The sequence below is a fragment of the Salmo trutta genome, chromosome 34 (genome assembly GCF_901001165.1).
Source record: "Salmo trutta chromosome 34, fSalTru1.1, whole genome shotgun sequence".
Taxonomy (NCBI): Eukaryota; Metazoa; Chordata; class Actinopteri; order Salmoniformes; family Salmonidae; genus Salmo; species Salmo trutta.
The window spans coordinates 20,930,998-20,948,751 of NC_042990.1; the positions used below are offsets into that span (position 1 = coordinate 20,930,998).

General features: G+C 41.0%; 1 protein-coding gene across 11 annotated transcripts in view; it reads right to left on the reverse strand.

Annotated features, from left to right (window-relative positions):
• Positions 1-9,921: 9,921 nt before the first annotated feature.
• LOC115173782 (thyroid hormone receptor beta) overlaps positions 9,922-17,754 on the reverse strand; it is a 133,433-nt gene continuing 125,600 nt past the window's right edge. For all 11 annotated transcript variants that reach the window (XM_029732172.1, XM_029732171.1, XM_029732168.1 and 8 more), the window contains one exon: positions 9,922-10,810. In XM_029732172.1, coding sequence (XP_029588032.1) covers positions 10,569-10,810 — 242 coding nt within the window. In that variant the 3' untranslated portion in view covers positions 9,922-10,568. The remainder of the gene's footprint in view (positions 10,811-17,754) is intronic.

A 17,754-nucleotide genomic window follows, 5' to 3' on the forward strand; every position in this document is an offset into this window, starting at 1 on the left:
CAGATCTTAGGAACAGTTCACAAAGGTTACGTTTTGTATGAAAGATATCTATAAAACATAGCAGACAGCAACTGCTGTATCAACAGTGTTCATTGTATAGACCAGTGTCTGGCCCTCCTACCCCAAACTGGATCCGTCTCTCCCTGGTACGGTATAGAACAGAACCATTAGCTCATCCAATGGAATGCTCTTTAGGCGTTATTATTAAAAGGCATTGTAAATCTCCTCTGTCAGTGCTATCTCATAGAGGCCCATCCTCAGTAAAACACACACACATACACACACACACACATATGTAGACAATGTTCCATTCTGTCCTCTTCCCTTTCTGATATTCTGCATAGCACCAAAGTCCAAAGGGATACATTCTAATGACAAGTATCTCACATTAGCATATTATGCAAATAAAACATCTTAATTATCTATGTTACCCAACTAATTCTGATTCATCCGCCACACGTTATAGGGTATTGTGTGTAGATTGCTGAGAAAAAACATGTATTTAATCCATTTAAGAAAAAGGCTGTAACTTCACAAAATGTAGAAAAAGTCAAGGGGTCTGAATACTTTCTGATGGCACAAACCTGTAGGCACATACAAAACCTCTTGCTTTTGAATAACAGTTCTACTTGATGCCAATGTTAAGCAAGCATTTTCCCAAAAGTATTCAAGTGCTCAATAATATAAAACTTTGCATCCCATTAGCTAGGTTTCCATCCAATTTGTAACAGATTTTCATGCTTATATTCTAAAATCTGCATAAAACAATATGTCCATTTTCCCATCAGAGATGTTTCTATCAAATTGACTTGTTGCGGATTAAAGTCTGTGCATGATGAGGTAGTGCACATTAAAATAACTTTTGCGGTTAAATTCCCATGTCCCAGGATAAAAAAATACAAGTTAAATAGGTTTCCATCGCATTTTCAACTCTGCTGATGGTTTTGTCACAAAAAAAGTTACGTTATGTAGCAAATGTGCCCACTCTGGTATTGGCACGTGCACTTTAGCCAACAGCTCGCAGACAGTGCTGGTAAAATCTACATGAGATTATTATCGAGTATTTTTATTTGTCAAATGGCAGTCATGCGTTGATCGTCATGTCTCCAGAATAAGACCCTCGACATTTATTGGAAAGGAGCATCAAGATCACCTTTCACCTTCACCAACCTTTGAAGTTCATCATTTATTTAATCTGTAGCCTAATAAACTGCTTGCTTTCCCCAAATCGTAGTGGGAAGACGATACGTCATCGCGTGATAGTTATTATATCAATATTTGCACATTAATAGCGTTTCCACCGACATTTCTCGCATAATGAATTTTACTGACATGAAAAGATCACACCGTGTCTAGCATATTTTGTTTTGTTGTCATTTGGGAAAGTTTACTGAGAAATTTGCTCTTTCCCTTCGGCCTGTCTTGATATTTTTTATTGGACATGTAGCCCACTTTACTCACATAGAAAGGTTGGATGGAAACCTGGTTATTGTTATAAAAAGGAATCACTTTGTATTGCATTTATCTATTGATAGCAATTCTTACATTTCATTTACTTGCAGTTAGCTTTTAATCTTACATTTTTAACAATTCAAGTACAAAATCTAATTCCTGAATTTAATGTAATTAATAACTGACTGTAGCTAGGATTCCATCCAACAGATTTTCATATGAATATTCTAGAATCCACATAAATATGCGCATTTCCCCACCAGTGGTATGTTTATACCAAATTAACTTGTTGCAAATCAAAATACGTGCGTGATGACGTAATAAACACAAAGTGAACTTTTTCGCGTAAATTTTCATGTACCAAATACAAATCTAAAGGCCAGTGTGTTTCCATAGCATTTCCAAATCTACTGATTGTTACAAAAACTGTTGCGTTAACTTGCAGATGTGCCTACTCTGGTCTTTGTACCTTCGCTGTAGCCAACAGTTTGCAGTTAAAGTGCGGGTAGGCTGTGCAGGTGGTCTAATCTACATGATGAGAACGTTATGGATAACAACAATAATATTTGTATTTGTCAAACAGCAGTGAAGCATCGATCATCATGTCATTAGAATAAGACCCTCGATATGGAAAGCAGCATTAAGAAGATGAACCACTGACCTTGTACTTTCACCACCCTTTGAAGTTCATCATCATTTATTTTATCTGTAGCCTGAAATAAACTGCATGGCTTCCCGTGTCCTCGTTTTTTATAGATTATTATTATTATATATATTTTTTTCCCGAAGTCGTAGTGGGAGGACCACACACCATATCATCTCGTGACTCTTCGGTATTATATTACTTCGATATTTTCACGTAAAGGCGTTTCCATAGCCAGTTTTCGCATAATTAATTTTAGAGACACAAAAAGATCCCACCATGAACAAATACAAATACACCGAACCTTCCTATTTCCATCATTTTTTTGAATATGGTATGACTTTACTGGATGGAAACGTGCTTACTAATTATGCTAAAATGACGCCATCATCCCTGGGCCTGGTACAACCTTCAACCAGCAGAGAGAAGTGTTGCTCTTTTAACCAACCCTTGACATGAGAGTTGTTTATGGACACATCAGATACAAGGTGAATCTTTGATCCTGTAGCTGTCTGTGTCTGTCCCTTTATAGAAGATGAACCACTGATCAAAATGTAGCTTTATTTAATATTACTTCAACATAATGACTTTGTAATTGATGTTGCTCAAATAAAAAGGTGGTATTTTTGGTGTGAATTTAAAAGGAGGAATGTTCACCGTGATTCCATTAACTGAACCCTGACATTTGAAAACACAGCAGCAGCTTTCTCTCTCTCCCTCCCTCCCTCTCCCTATCTATCTCCCCCTCTCTCTTTCTCCCTCCCTCTCCCTATCTATCTCCCCCTCTCTCTTTCTCCCTCCCTCTCTCTCCCTATCTATCTCCCCCTCTCTCTTTCTCCCTCCCTCTCTCTCCCTCCCTCTCCCTATCTATCTCCCCCCTCTCTCTTTCTCCCCTCTCTCTCCCTCCCTCGCCCTATCTATCTCCCCCCTCTCTCTCTCTTTCTCCCCTCTCTCTCTCCCTCCCTCTCTCTCCCTCCCTCTCCCTATCTATCTCCCCCTCTCTCTTTCTCCCTCCCTCTCTCTCTCTCCCTCCCTCCCTCTCCCTATCTATCCCCCCCTCTCTCTTTCTCCCCTCTCTCTTTCTCCCTCCCTCTCCCTATCTATCTCCCCCTCTCTCTTTCTCCCTCCCTCTCTCTCCCTCCCTCTCCCTATCTATCTCCCCCTCTCTCTTTCTCCCTCCCTCTCTCTCTTTCTCCCTCCCTCTCCCTATCTATCTCCCCCCTCTCTCTTTCTCCCTCCCTCTCTCTGTCTTTCTCCCTCCCTCTCCCTATCTATCTCCCCCCTCTCTCTTTCTCCCTCCCTCTCTCTCTCTTTCTCCCTCCCTCCCTCTCCCTATCTATCTCCCCCTCTCTCTCTCTTTCTCCCCTCTCTCTCCCTCCCTCTCCCTATCTATCTCCCCCCTCTCTCTTTCTCCCCTCTCTCTTTCTCCCTCCCTCTCTCTTTCTCCCTCCCTCTCCCCTCTCCCTCTCTCTGTGTGCCACAGTCACATGTTCTTCACTTTTCCACTTGACCTAATTGGGTCATATTGTTTAATTTCAAATAGACAAAAACAGCCTCCATTCTGTAATTCAATAGGAGTGTCTATAAAAAAATAAGTTTTTTTTTTTTTTTTAGGGTTAGTCTGTTCTGGTTTGTCTGAGGATTACTGCTATGAACAGAAATATCCAGGTAGAGTGAATAAATAGAGTCTAAATAAATGTCAGAGAGGGCAAACAAATCATATTACACACAAATGCACACAGTATACATGCACTCACACATATTTATGTCGTTTGCATGTATTAATTGTATTTTTAGGATTATCTACACTTTCCCATGTGAAACATTGAATAACCTCTGACCTTTTTGAAATGGCTGAGATGATGAAAGTTATGACCCCTATCAAATCTGGGCTTGGTCTGAATCAACCTTAGGTTTAATACTGACCAAAGAAAAGCACTGAATTAATGATGGTTTTGAAAAGGGCAAAAAAAAGGCTGAAAAACAAGAACCCTGGGGCCTTGGCAATGTGTACAGGTGTAAGATCTTAATTTGATCCCTTGTTGTTGCAGGAAATGTCCTGCAGAACAGGAAATGCTAACTTTTACTGTATTCAAGGTTTAAAAAAGGCTTCTAAAGTTTGTTATTTCCACTTTAAAATGTCAGAATTGATTTGCCTGAACCAAAAATGTATCAATCCCTACAAAAATGTCCATTAATTATAATTCCTGCTGTGAGAAACGGATCAAATTAAGATCCCACACCTGTAGCACTTCAGTTTAATTCTAGAGAGAGGCTTTTAGGGGCTATGACCCTTTCATGGATGGTGGTGCGTTTGCACAATTTTCACATTGACTCATAAACTGAATTATCATTAAACATTATCTTCACTACAATATCATGATCAGTATATGATAGATCTGACTTTCGAAAACGTAATACAAGGATTGTGTGTTATGGGTTTCGGTTTCTCTGTCTATTTTGAGGTTGGTTAGCGTGTTAGCTGAGGCGCACACTGATTGGAGTCACCTCGTTGGTCAGTATGTGTTACACCTGTGCTGGCCCAGTGCATCAGCTGGAGAGAAGTTGGGAAAGCTACACCTCACGTTAGCGCGTCTACTTTAGTTAGCCAGGAAGAAGCCGGAGTTTTGTGGTATCCCGTGTTTGTTTTGCTCCGTATTCGTTTTACTCCATATCCTAAATTGGTGTTTTTCCCCGTTAGTTTGTCTTTTCTGAGGTAAATTTAGTGGGCACTCACGGTGTGTGTCTTTTTGAAACCCCTTTTTAGTTGCTTGCCGTCTTTCAGAACCCCTTTTTGTTTTGGTTGTCTTAGTGATTTTTGTTCGTTTCCTTTCATGAGTGATGACATTTTGAGGTTGTCCTTTGGGAATGTGTGACATTTTACAAACAATAAAAACACTTCACATCATTTTCTCAAAACCACCTTTATTCTCAACATCCAATTCACATTAAGTGCGAACATCGTCATAATCATGAGAATCCAAATTCATAATTATTATCTCTATTTTTTTGGTGCAACTTGTCTTTTCTTCCAGGGCACCCAAGTTAAAGCACTCTGTCCAAAACATGTCATATTCAGACTCATTCTCATTCAATTACACTTACATCACACACTATAATTTCACTCTCTCCAAAGACTTGTCGTCCAATATTCCGGATTTCATTGATAAATGTTTACTACATCATGAACAACAAATTGTTGGTATTTGTCTGCTTAAACAATAAGACATGAAAACACAAGTAAATCATTCTGGGTTATTATTTTAACAGTGAGTGGATTTGCTAGGCTGATGCTAGTGATGCTGTCAGAAATGGAGCTGGTCTTGCATTAATAACGTCTTTATTCAAATTGTCCAGCCCAACTTTGCAGTATGTATTGTTTTTTCCCCTGACAGTATATATAGAGTTCAGAGAAGGCTGGTGAGGGGAGGACAGTTCATAATAATGAATGGACCGGAGTAAATGGAATGGTATCAAAAACATTGAAACCAGATGTTTGATGTGTTTGAGACCATTCCATTGATTCTGTTCCAGCCATTACTATGAGCCTGTCTTCCCCATTTAACATGCCACCAGCCACCACTAATAGAGTTCCATACATTAACCAACTGATATTTTGTCAAGGTGAAACTAACACTGTAATCTGTCTATGAATCTTATAGTTCATGATGTTCACATAGTTATATCTAAAGAAATGTAAAACAGTATGTCGTTGTGGTTTGCAAATGAAATTGAGGGAAAGATTGTTTTTCCCTGTTATTTACGTAAAACAGTAACATTTTCATAATATGCATACAATATCTGTAAAAAATGATGCAGTCTGAAAATATACATCCTTTTATCCTCTATAGTACTGTAAAATAGCTTCTTTTCTATTGGTGCAACATTTGTTGTTATTGGTTTGTAACTGAGTTAAGAGTGACCACTCCTACGAGAAATAATACCACACTGGCGCTTTAAGAAGTATCTTGTGGAATAAGGTGACATTCGGCAGAGTGCATGTTTGAGATTGACTACAAATCACTTTGCATCCCAAATAACTACTCATTCTGTGATCAAGATTAGCCATTCTGTGCAGTCATTGCCTTTTTCAAATGGATAGCATCAAATATGCTGATTGTCACGACTCATTCTAGGGCCACTGACTTAGCCCATGTCCCGGTTCAACTTGTGAACCAGGAAGTAATTGGACCCTGCGCCACTTCCTGTTTACAATTTCCCATCTGTTTCTCTCTGATTGTCTGTGCATTGATAACTGTGCAGTTTGTGTGAGTTGTGAGGTCCTAGTCATTCAAACACTGCAAAGTCTATTGCTTTATGAAAGGCATCACATTTACAGAGAAAACACAAGCTGCTTTGAGGAGTAGTTTGAAGCTTGAATAGTAATGCATGTATTTTTACACAAAGCAGATTTTTTTTTGCAGTTGCAAACAAACCACAATATCATATTTTTTTTCCCCCCAAGAAAAATACAACCAAAATAAAGAGGAAAAATGAGCAAAAGCTGAAGAGTTTTTCAATCTGTCAGCTTTTTCTCTGTACCTTTTTCTCTGTATCTTTGATTTATTGTTATTGTTTTTATTAAAGTCACATGGCAGCTAGGGGTGTAATGGTTCACCAAACCCATGGTTCAGTTGGTATTGTGGTTTTGGGATCACGATTCGGTTCGGTTTTGGTACAGCGGGAAAATGAAATGCAAACAGTTTTTGTAGTAAATGTTTGTTTATTTAAGAAAATACAAAGTGTTGGTATTCCTGAATCCATATATGATCATGAGTCATATAACGCCTGATGAGAGCACTCTCAGGAATAACAAACACTTTGTATTGCCTTAAATGAAAACACGCGATTACTCATCAACAACAACACTAAAATAAAGTGCAATATGCGTATGAAATCAATATGCAAACATGGCTCAGACATTGTATTTAGTGTTTTCTTAAAGAGAAAAAGATGCACACTTGTGTGACTCTCATAAAGGGAGCGTGCCTGTAGCAGGGTACTTCTCATTTCTAACTCCGGGTAATGTTATAGCCTCTCTGTAGCACTGGAGGTCCATCCATCTGTAGTAAGCGCAGTACAGGATGCACTTGCCAATTCATTGACATCTTCGGCTTTAGCTTGCTTATATAAAGTGGATACTACCCGTTTGAGATTTAAATGTTGATTACAGGGTGCACATAGGCTCTAGTTGTTTTAATGGAAAAGCCTGAAATGTTTCTTCAGCTCATATTTACTCAAGAGGCATACAATGCAGTTCATGGCATTGCCTATAGGCCTAGTGTTTCATTGTTTTAATATATTTATTTGGGTTTACAATGCGGACCGAACCGTGGTCCCCGTACCGATTCGATACAAATACGTGTACCGTTACACCCCGAGTGGCAGCGATTCTCTCCTCTGTGGTCAACATAGGAAGGGTTTGACCCCCAGACTCCGCCCACATGTCATTCATACAGGCATGAATCAGCCAATAAGCAAGTATCATAGAACCAACCAGTCCTTATAGGAGGGAGCATCATCACATACAGTAACTCATTTGTTGAGAATATAATATAACACATGAACATCAATAAGTCAATAGTTCCCATGGGATCTTGTGAGACATCAGGAGGAGGTTCTGCCTGCATCACAGCTCACAGTGTCTTTCTGGTCTGTCCATCTGCTCTGTCCGTCTGCAGCTCAGGAACTACACTATTTCAATAACGTTCTGTTTCATCACGCGTTTCTACACTCTACAGCTTGAATGAGAGCCGTAAGCATGTTCTAGAAGAATGCTCTAAAAGAAGTCACTGATAGCCAATCAGGTCAGGTTAGAACATGTATCCTGGTTCATGAGAAACGATCCAATACGGTTGAACGAATTAGCAATATTTTTGGCACTGCAAGAGTAGCATCATTCAAAAAAGAGATAGTTATAGAACGGCTTCAGTCTTTTTGCTGACTTCATGTCAAAGTGTGCTTTTATATCTTTCCTGATCGTTTAGGTTTAATGGAGAAGAGGAGAAACAAGACTTATTTTAGCCAGCTGTTTCTCTGTGGATGAGTTGTATAGTGTTGTGCCTTACCATTGTTTAGAAATGTGACTGGGTCTACTCATGTGGGAGCTTGTGGTGGGAATCATAGAAATATAATTAGAATAAGAATAGCTGCAGGTCCACCCATCCCATTACAGAACATTTACTTGAAAGGGAATGCCTGTTCTACTATTTCTATTTCTATGGCGTGAAGGATGTGAGCACAGTCAGAGTGTATTTGAATGTTGCAGAATGGTAGCACTGAGCAGGTATAGATATACAGTTGAAGATGGAAATATACATACACCTTAGCCAAATACATTTAAACTCAGTTTTTCACAATTCCTGACATTTAATCCAAGTAAAAATTCCCTGTCTTAGGGCAGTTAGGATCACCACTTTATTTTAAGAATGTGAAATGTCAGAATAATAGTAGAGAGAATGATTTTTTTCAGCTGTTATTTCTTTCATCACATTCCCAGTGGGTCAGAAGTTTACATACTCTCAATTAGTATTTGGTAGCATTGCCTTTACATTTTTTAACTTGGGTCAAACGTTTCGGGTAGCCTTCCACAAGCTTCCCACAATAAGTGGAGTGAATTTTGGCCCATTCCTCCTGACAGAGCTGGTGTAACTGAGTCAGGTTTGTAGGCCTACTTGCTCGCACACGCTTTTTCAGTTCTGCCCACAGATTTTCTATAGGATTGAGGTCAGGGCTTTGTGATGGCCACTCCAATACCTTGGCTTTGTTGTCCTTAAGCCATTTTGCCACAACTTTGGAAGCATGCTTGGGGTCATTGTCCATTTGGAAGACCCATTTGCGACCAAGCTTGAACTTCCTGACTGATGTCTTGAGATGTTGCTTCAATATATCCACATCATTTTCCTGCCTCATGATGCCATCTATTTTGTGAAGTGCACCAGTCCCTCCTGGAGCAAAGCACCCCCACAACATGATGCTGCCACCACCATGCTTCACGGTTGGGATGATGTTCTTCAGCTTGCAAGCCTCCCCCTTTTTCCTCCAAATATAACAATGGTCATTATGGCCAAACAGTTCAATTTTTGTTTTATCAGACCAGAGGACATTTCTCCAAAAAGTATGATCTTTGTCCCCATGTGCAGTTGCACACTGTAGTCTGGCTTTTTTATGGCGGTTTTGGAGCAGTGGCTTCTTCCTTGCTGAGCGGCCTTTCAGGTTATCTCGATATAGGACTTGTTTACTGTGGATATAGATACTTTTGTACCTGTTTCCTCCAGAATCTTCACAAGGTCCTTTGCTGTTCTTCTGGGATTGATTTGCACTTTCGCACCAAAGCATGTTCATCTCTAGGAGACAGAACACGTCTCCTTCCTGAGTGGTATGATGGCAGCGTGGTCCCATGGTGTTTATACTTGCGTACTATTGTTTGTACAGATGAACATGGTACTTTCAGGCGTTTGGAAATTGCTCCCAAGGATGAACCAGACTTGTGGAGGTCTACCATTTTTTTTCTGAGGTCTTGGCTGATTTCCTTTGATTTTCCCATGATGTCAAGCAAAGAGGCACTGAGTTTGAAGGTAGGCCTTGAAATACATCTACAGGTACATCTCCAATTGACTCAAATGATGTCAATTAGCCTATCAGAAGCTTATAAAGCCATGACATAATTTCCTAGAATTTTCCAAGCTGTTTAAAGGCACAGTCAATTTAGTGTATGTAAACTTCTGACCCACTGGAATTGTGATACAGTGAATTATAAGTGAAATAATCTGTCTGTAAACAATTGCTGTCATGCACAAAACTATAGTTTGTTAACAAGAAATTTGTGGAGTGGTTGAAAAACGAGTTTTAATGACTCCAACCTAAGTGTATGTAAACTTCAGACTTCAACTGTAGCTCTCACAGAACACCAGCACCAGAAGGACACCTGTATGAAAGCTACTCCACATCCCTTGACTGGGGAAGTATCGTAGGAAGAGAATGCGAAAAGGAAGGGAATAATGCTGGTTAGCTGGTTTCTGCTGTCAGTCACTGACCTTCTCAGTGTTGGTGGAGTCAGCATTCGGTATTAAAATGGACTAAAATTAAACACTAGACGTTGCATGGTTCGTATGACTGACTGAACGAGCACTGTCGACGGCAGCAATTAGACTGTACAATTAACACAAAAAACTTATAGAGAAGTAACTGAGAAGTGAAACATTTACAAAATAAAAAACAAAAACAAAATGCTATTCACATGTACCCGCATCGTAAGGGATGGTTCCATCCATAAGAACTAGGCTGAGAAGCTAGGCTACACCTAAGGTATGGAATGAAGTGACTCAGTAGTGCTAATGAGAGTTCCAACAACGTGTCCCAAGACGCCAAGAGCCACTCTGAGGCCCACTGTCGTAGCCCCCGCCAGGCGCCCACGCACACACACACACACTCCGACACACACCTCGGCAGGGTGTGTGGGCCCGTCTGTCCGTCAATCCTCAAAGACCTCCAGGAAGAGTGGGGGGAAGAGTTCGTTGGGGCACTCCACCTTCATATGCAGGAAGCGGGAGGCGTGGCACGCCCCGATCATCCGCAGGTCCGTCACCTTCATCAGCAGCTTGGGCCAGAATTGCGCCACCTTGTGTTTGCGGTAGTTGATGTAATGTTCAAAGGCCAGAAGGAACTCCTCCTGACAGCGCTCAATACGGTCCACACTGGTCAGCCCCGGACGGTCTGGGGAGGGAGGGAGGGAGAGACAGAAAGGAAAAAAAGGATGAATATGGATGAGTTTCATACTGTACTGTATATTACTACTGTCACGTAGATAGACATATTCTATACTAATTCAACCCAAATCTACAAACACTATCTCACTGGAGATAGAGACTATAACTCAATACTTGTATTAATTGGATATCCTGTAATCGGTCACTAGCTTGTTTCATTAGCACTACTGAGTCACTCCAGGGGTTGCATGTGTGATAGATTTACAGAACATCCGATTAATACAAGTATTGAGTTTTGAGTAAGTATGCTACAGAATTATTTGAACAAATACCAGATTGGCTCACGTTTGCCATTGATTTCACAACTATAAAAGTCAATGCAGATGATCTGCGCTTGTGGATATAATAGGAGATCGATGGCTTCACAGAACAGAGTGGCATCGTTTTGGAGATGGAGGGAGGGAGATGTGTGGACCCTGCACAAAGTTATTGATTTTGAACGTCAAACCCCCGGACGGCCATTGTAGTCTCATTATTAGATGGTTTCCTTTCCTAGGGTGGGCTCTGTAATCCCTTATAATCGCTACGTGAAAGATTGGCCTAATGGAAGTTAACAGCAGTATTGACGTGCGACTGACTGTGGTTAATCACACATGAAAACAGGCCGGCACACACTGACTTACTGGCTTTACCGACTGTTTCATTGCTTACTGACTGTTTTGCTGCAGGTCTCACGGGGGGGCTGGCAGTTGGGTTTATGTGGTGGTAAAGCCACAGGAACTACAGGCTCTCTGCTAACAATTCATTGTACATGAATAAATATATTCACTGAGTGTACAAAACATTAGGCCTTTCTACTATTGAGTTGCACCCCGTTTTGCCCCCAGAACAGCCTCAATTCGTCGGGGCATGGACTCTACTGTACAAGGTGAGACAAGCGATCCAAAAGATGCTGGCCCATGTTGACCCCAATACTTCCCACAGTTGTGTCAAGTTGGTTGGATGTCCTTTGGGTGGTGGACCATTCTTGATACACACGGGAAACTGTTGAGCTTCAAAAACCCAGCAGCGTTGCAGTTCTTGACAAACTCCACCCAGTGTGCCTGGTATTACCATACCCTGTTCAAAGGCACTTACAGTGCATTCAGAAAATATTTGACTTTTTCCACATTTTGTTACGTTACAGCCTTATTCTAAAATGGATTACATCAAAATGTTCCTCATCAATCTACACACAACACCCTATAATGACAAAGCAAAAACAGGTTTTTAGACATTTTTGCAAATGTATTAAAAATAAAAAGCTGAAATATCACAGTATTCAGACCCTTTACTCAGTACTTAGTTGAAGCACCTTTGGCAGCGATTACAGCCTCGAGTCTTTATAGGTATGATGCTACAAGCTTGGCACACCTGTATTTGGGGAGTTTCTCCCATTCTTCTCTGCAGATTCTCTCAAGCTCTGTCAGGTTGGATGGGGAGCGTCACTGCACAGCTATTTTCAGGTCTCTCCAGAGATGTTAGATTGGGTTCAAGTCCAGGCTCTTATTGGGCATCTTGTCCCGAAGCCACTCCTGCATTGTCTTGCAGTGTGCTTAGGGTCATTGTCCAGTTGGAAGGAGAACCTTTTCCCCAGTCTGAGGTCCTGAAAGCTCTGGAGCAGGTTTTCATCAAGGATCTCTCTGTACTTTGCTCCGTTCATCTTTCCCTCGATCCTGACTAGTCTTCCTGTCCCTGCCCCTGAAAAACATTCCCACAGCATGATGCTGCCACCACCATGATTCATCATAGGGATGGTGTCCTCCATAGGGATGGTTTCCTCCAGATGTGTTGCTTAGCATTCAGGCCAAAGAGTTCAATCTTGGTTTCATCAGACCAGAGAATCTTGTTTCTCAAAGTCTGAGAGTCCTTTAACTCCAAGCGGGCTGTCATGTGCCTTTTACTGAGGAGTGGCTTCCATCTGGCCACTGTACCATAAAGGCCTGATTGGTGGAGTGCTGCAGAGATGGTTATCCTTCTGTTGTTTGTGGTTGAATCTGTGCAGTAACAAGGGGGTTGAATACTTATTGACTCCACAGAGGAACACATGAGCTCTGTCAGAGTTAGCATCTGGCGGCCAGCTCTCAGAAGAGTATTGGTGGTTCCAAACGTCTTCCATTTAAGAATGATGGAGGCCACTGTGTAGTTGGGAACCTTCAATGCTTCAGAAACTGACAATTCCTTTTTGCTCTGACATGCACTGTCAACTGTGGGACCTCATATAGACAGGTGTGTGCCTTTCCAAATCATGTCTATTCAATTGAATTCACCACAGGTGGACTCCAATCAAGTTGTAGAAACATCTCAAGGATGATAAATGGAAACGATGCACCTGAGCTCAATTTCAAGTCTCATAGCAAAGGACCTGAATACTTATGTAAATAAGGTATTTCTGTTTTTTTGTTTTTGTAAAGAAAATCAAAAAAATGGTTTTCACATTGTCATTATGGGGCATTGTGTGTAGATTGATGAGAAAAAACATTTTTTCATACATTTTAGAATAAGGCTGTAACGTAACAAAATGTGCAAAAAGTCAAGGGTCTGAATACTTTCCGAATGCACTGTATATAGTTTGTTTTTCCCATTCACCCTCTGAATGGCACACATACACAATCCATGTCTCTATTGTCTCAAGGCTTAAAACTCCTTCTTTAACCTGTCTCCTCCACTCCATCTACACTGATTTGAAGTGGATTTAACAAGTGACATCAATAAGGGACCATAGCTTTCAACTGGGTTCATCTGTTCAGTCTACAGTATCTCATGGAAAGCGCAGGTGTTCCTAATGTTTTGTACACTCATTGTATATATTATACATATATATTTATTGTGTACAATTTAAGTGTATATCATAAAGAATACACATCTATAAGCACATCATATCACTAAAGCTACATGTGTGTTTATAGATGTGTAATGTAAGTTTCATAATATACCGTTGTCATGACGCTAGCCCTTTCAGTGAGGGGCAGTTTTACGGCTTTACAACCAGTCGTAATTCCCTTTTAGAGACTCTTGTCTCCCTGACCATGCAGTATGGGATAGAGATGGTCACAGTAGAACCAAGGAACTCTCCCGCCAAATTCTACTACATCCCAGAATTTGAGACTGGAACAATATCCATATTTTGGAGAATGTGTAAACGGTCGGTGGAGAAGCCTGCTACGACCTGGTCCATTTTGTTTCATGTTTGTGACCTCATGAAAGACAATACAGCCACATTACCCTAACTCTGTTTATACTGGTGCCTCTTATGAGGTTTGCATCTAATTATTGTATAAAATGAATGAGTAAAGATGAAACTATTTGCGAAATGATGTAATGTGATGTTAACCTTTAAAATGAGATAATTGGCCTTCATTGTAAAGTTTAACTAAGTCAGTAGCCACGCCCAAGTGAGTAGACATTGGTTGGAAATGATGAACCAACCCCTTTTCCACTTTGAATAAAAGCCTCCGTGAGGAAAAGTCACATCAGTTCCAAATACCGTTTAAAAGAGCTAATTCTAATTTCAACTCTGCAGACCAGGAAACGTGAGAGCTTGCTCCACACGTGAAATGGTATGAACTCTGAACTATTGATCGCCTAAAGAAGAAGTGAGTACTAAACTAGCATATATAGGACTGCAGCTGAACATATACACAAATCTAGTATGAGCACACTGACTAACGAGGAAGGATCTCCACATTGAGATGAACCTCTCAGACCACGTGAACCTCTCACACGACGACCCGGAAGAATCTACAAAGGACGATGGCGACCTCGACTGGGAAAACCAGAGCCTCACATCATCAGCTCAACTATCGAAGCCAGCTTCACGAAAATACAATGCATTGCTTTTCCGAATGAGCGATCGTTAGCGGCATATGTATTTATGTGAGAAAAGTTTCCCATGTTCCGATAGAAACCCATGTTCCTTAGTCTTCCTTCCAAAACCCCTTCTCTTCTCTCTGAATCTATTGTGTTACAACCAAACTGATTCGTTTAATCACGTAACAATAATTACATATAGAGAACTGATTTGATAAAATAACAGTCTTCACATTTAATGACAAGTCAGAGACACAACGATGTTAATGTAAATCCTCTTTATAGAATCACACACACGGGACAGGGGTTAATATGGAATCACATACACACGAGACAGGGGTTAATATGGAATCACATACACACGAGACAGGGGTTAATATAGAATTACATACACACGGGACAGGGGTTAATATAGAATTACATACACACGAGACAGGGGTTAATATGGAATCACATACACACGAGACAGGGGTTAATATAGAATTACATACACACGGGACAGGGGTTAATATAGAATTACATACACACGGGACAGGGGTTAATATAGAATTACATACACACGGGACAGGGGTTAATATAGAATTACATACACACGGGACAGGGGTTAATATAGAATCACATACACACGGGACAGGGGTTAATATAGAATTACATACACACGGGACAGGGGTTAATATGGAATCACATACACACGGGACAGGGGTTAATATGGAATCACATACACACGGGACAGGGGTTAATATGGAATCACATACACACGGGACAGGGGTTAATATGGAATCACATACACACGGGACAGGGGTTAATATAGAATCACATACACACGGGACAGGGGTTAATATGGAATCACATACACACGGGACAGGGGTTAATATGGAATCACATACACACGGGACAGGGGTTAATATGGAATCACATACACACGGGACAGGGGTTAATATGTAATCACATACACACGGGACAGGGGTTAATATAGAATCACATATACACGGGACAGGGGTTAATATGGAATCACATACACACGGGACAGGGGTTAATATAGAATCACATACACACGGGACAGGGGTTAATATGGAATCACATACACACGGGACAGGGGTTAATATAGAATCACATACACACGGGACAGGGGTTCTTATGGAATCACATACACACGGGACAGGGGTTAATATAGAATCACATACACACGGGACAGGGGTTAATATGGAATCACATACACACGGGACAGGGGTTAATATGGAATCACATACACACGGGACAGGGGTTAATATGGAATCACATACACACGGGACAGGGGTTAATATAGAATCACATACACACGGGACAGGGGTTAATATAGAATCACATACACACGGGACAGGGGTTAATATAGAATTACATACACACGGGACAGGGGTTAATATGGAATTACATACACACGGGACAGGGGTTAATATGGAATCACATACACACGGGACAGAGGTTAATATAGAATCACATACACACGGGACAGGGGTTAATATGGTGTGTTGTTCGACCAAATCTCTATCTGTTTATAGAATCACATACACACGGGACAGGGGTTAATATAGAATCACATACACACGGGACAGGGGTTAATATAGAATCACATACACACGGGACAGGGGTTAATATAGAATCACATACACACGGGACAGGGGTTAATATAGAATCACATACACACGGGACAGGGGTTAATATGGAATCACATACACACGGGACAGGGGTTAATATAGAATCACATACACACGGGACAGGGGTTAATATAGAATCACATACACACGGGACAGGGGTTAATATGGAATCACATACACACGGGACAGGGGTTAATATAGAATCACATACACACGGGACAGGGGTTAATATGGAATCACATACACACGGGACAGGGGTTAATATAGAATCACATACACACGGGACAGGGGTTAATATAGAATCACATACACACGGGACAGGGGTTAATATGGAATCACATACACACGGGACAGGGGTTAATATAGAATCACATACACATGGGACAGGGGTTAATATGGAATCACATACACACGGGACAGGGGTTAATATGGAATCACATACACACGGGACAGGGGTTAATATGGAATTACATACACACGGGACAGGGGTTAATATGGAATCACATACACACGGGACAGAGGTTAATATAGAATCACATACACACGGGACAGAGGTTAATATAGAATCACATACACACGGGACAGGGGTTAATATGGTGTGTTGTTCGACCAAATCTCTATCTGTTTATAGAATCACATACACACGGGACAGGGGTTAATATAGAATCACATACACACGGGACAGGGGTTAATATAGAATCACATACACACGGGACAGGGGTTAATATAGAATCACATACACACGGGACAGGGGTTAATATAGAATCACATACACACGGGACAGGGGTTAATATGGAATCACATACACACGGGACAGGGGTTAATATAGAATCACATACACACGGGACAGGGGTTAATATGGAATCACATACACACGGGACAGGGGTTAATATAGAATCACATACACACGGGACAGGGGTTAATATGGAATCACATACACACGGGACAGGGGTTAATATAGAATCACATACACACGGGACAGGGGTTAATATAGAATCACATACACACGGGACAGGGGTTAATATGGAATCACATACACACGGGACAGGGGTTAATATGGAATCACATACACACGGGACAGGGGTTAATATGGAATCACATACACACGGGACAGGGGTTAATATGGAATCACATACACACGGGACAGGGGTTAATATGGAATCACATACACACGGGACAGGGGTTAATATGTAATCACATACACACGGGACAGGGGTTAATATGGAATCACATACACACGGGACAGGGGTTAATATGGAATCACATACACACGGGACAGGGGTTAATATAGAATCACATACACACGGGACAGGGGTTAATATGGAATCACATACACACGGGACAGGGGTTAATATAGAATCACATACACACGGGACAGGGGTTAATATGGAATCACATACACACGGGACAGGGGTTAATATGGTGTGTTGTTCGACCAAATCTCTATCTGTTTATAGAATCACATACA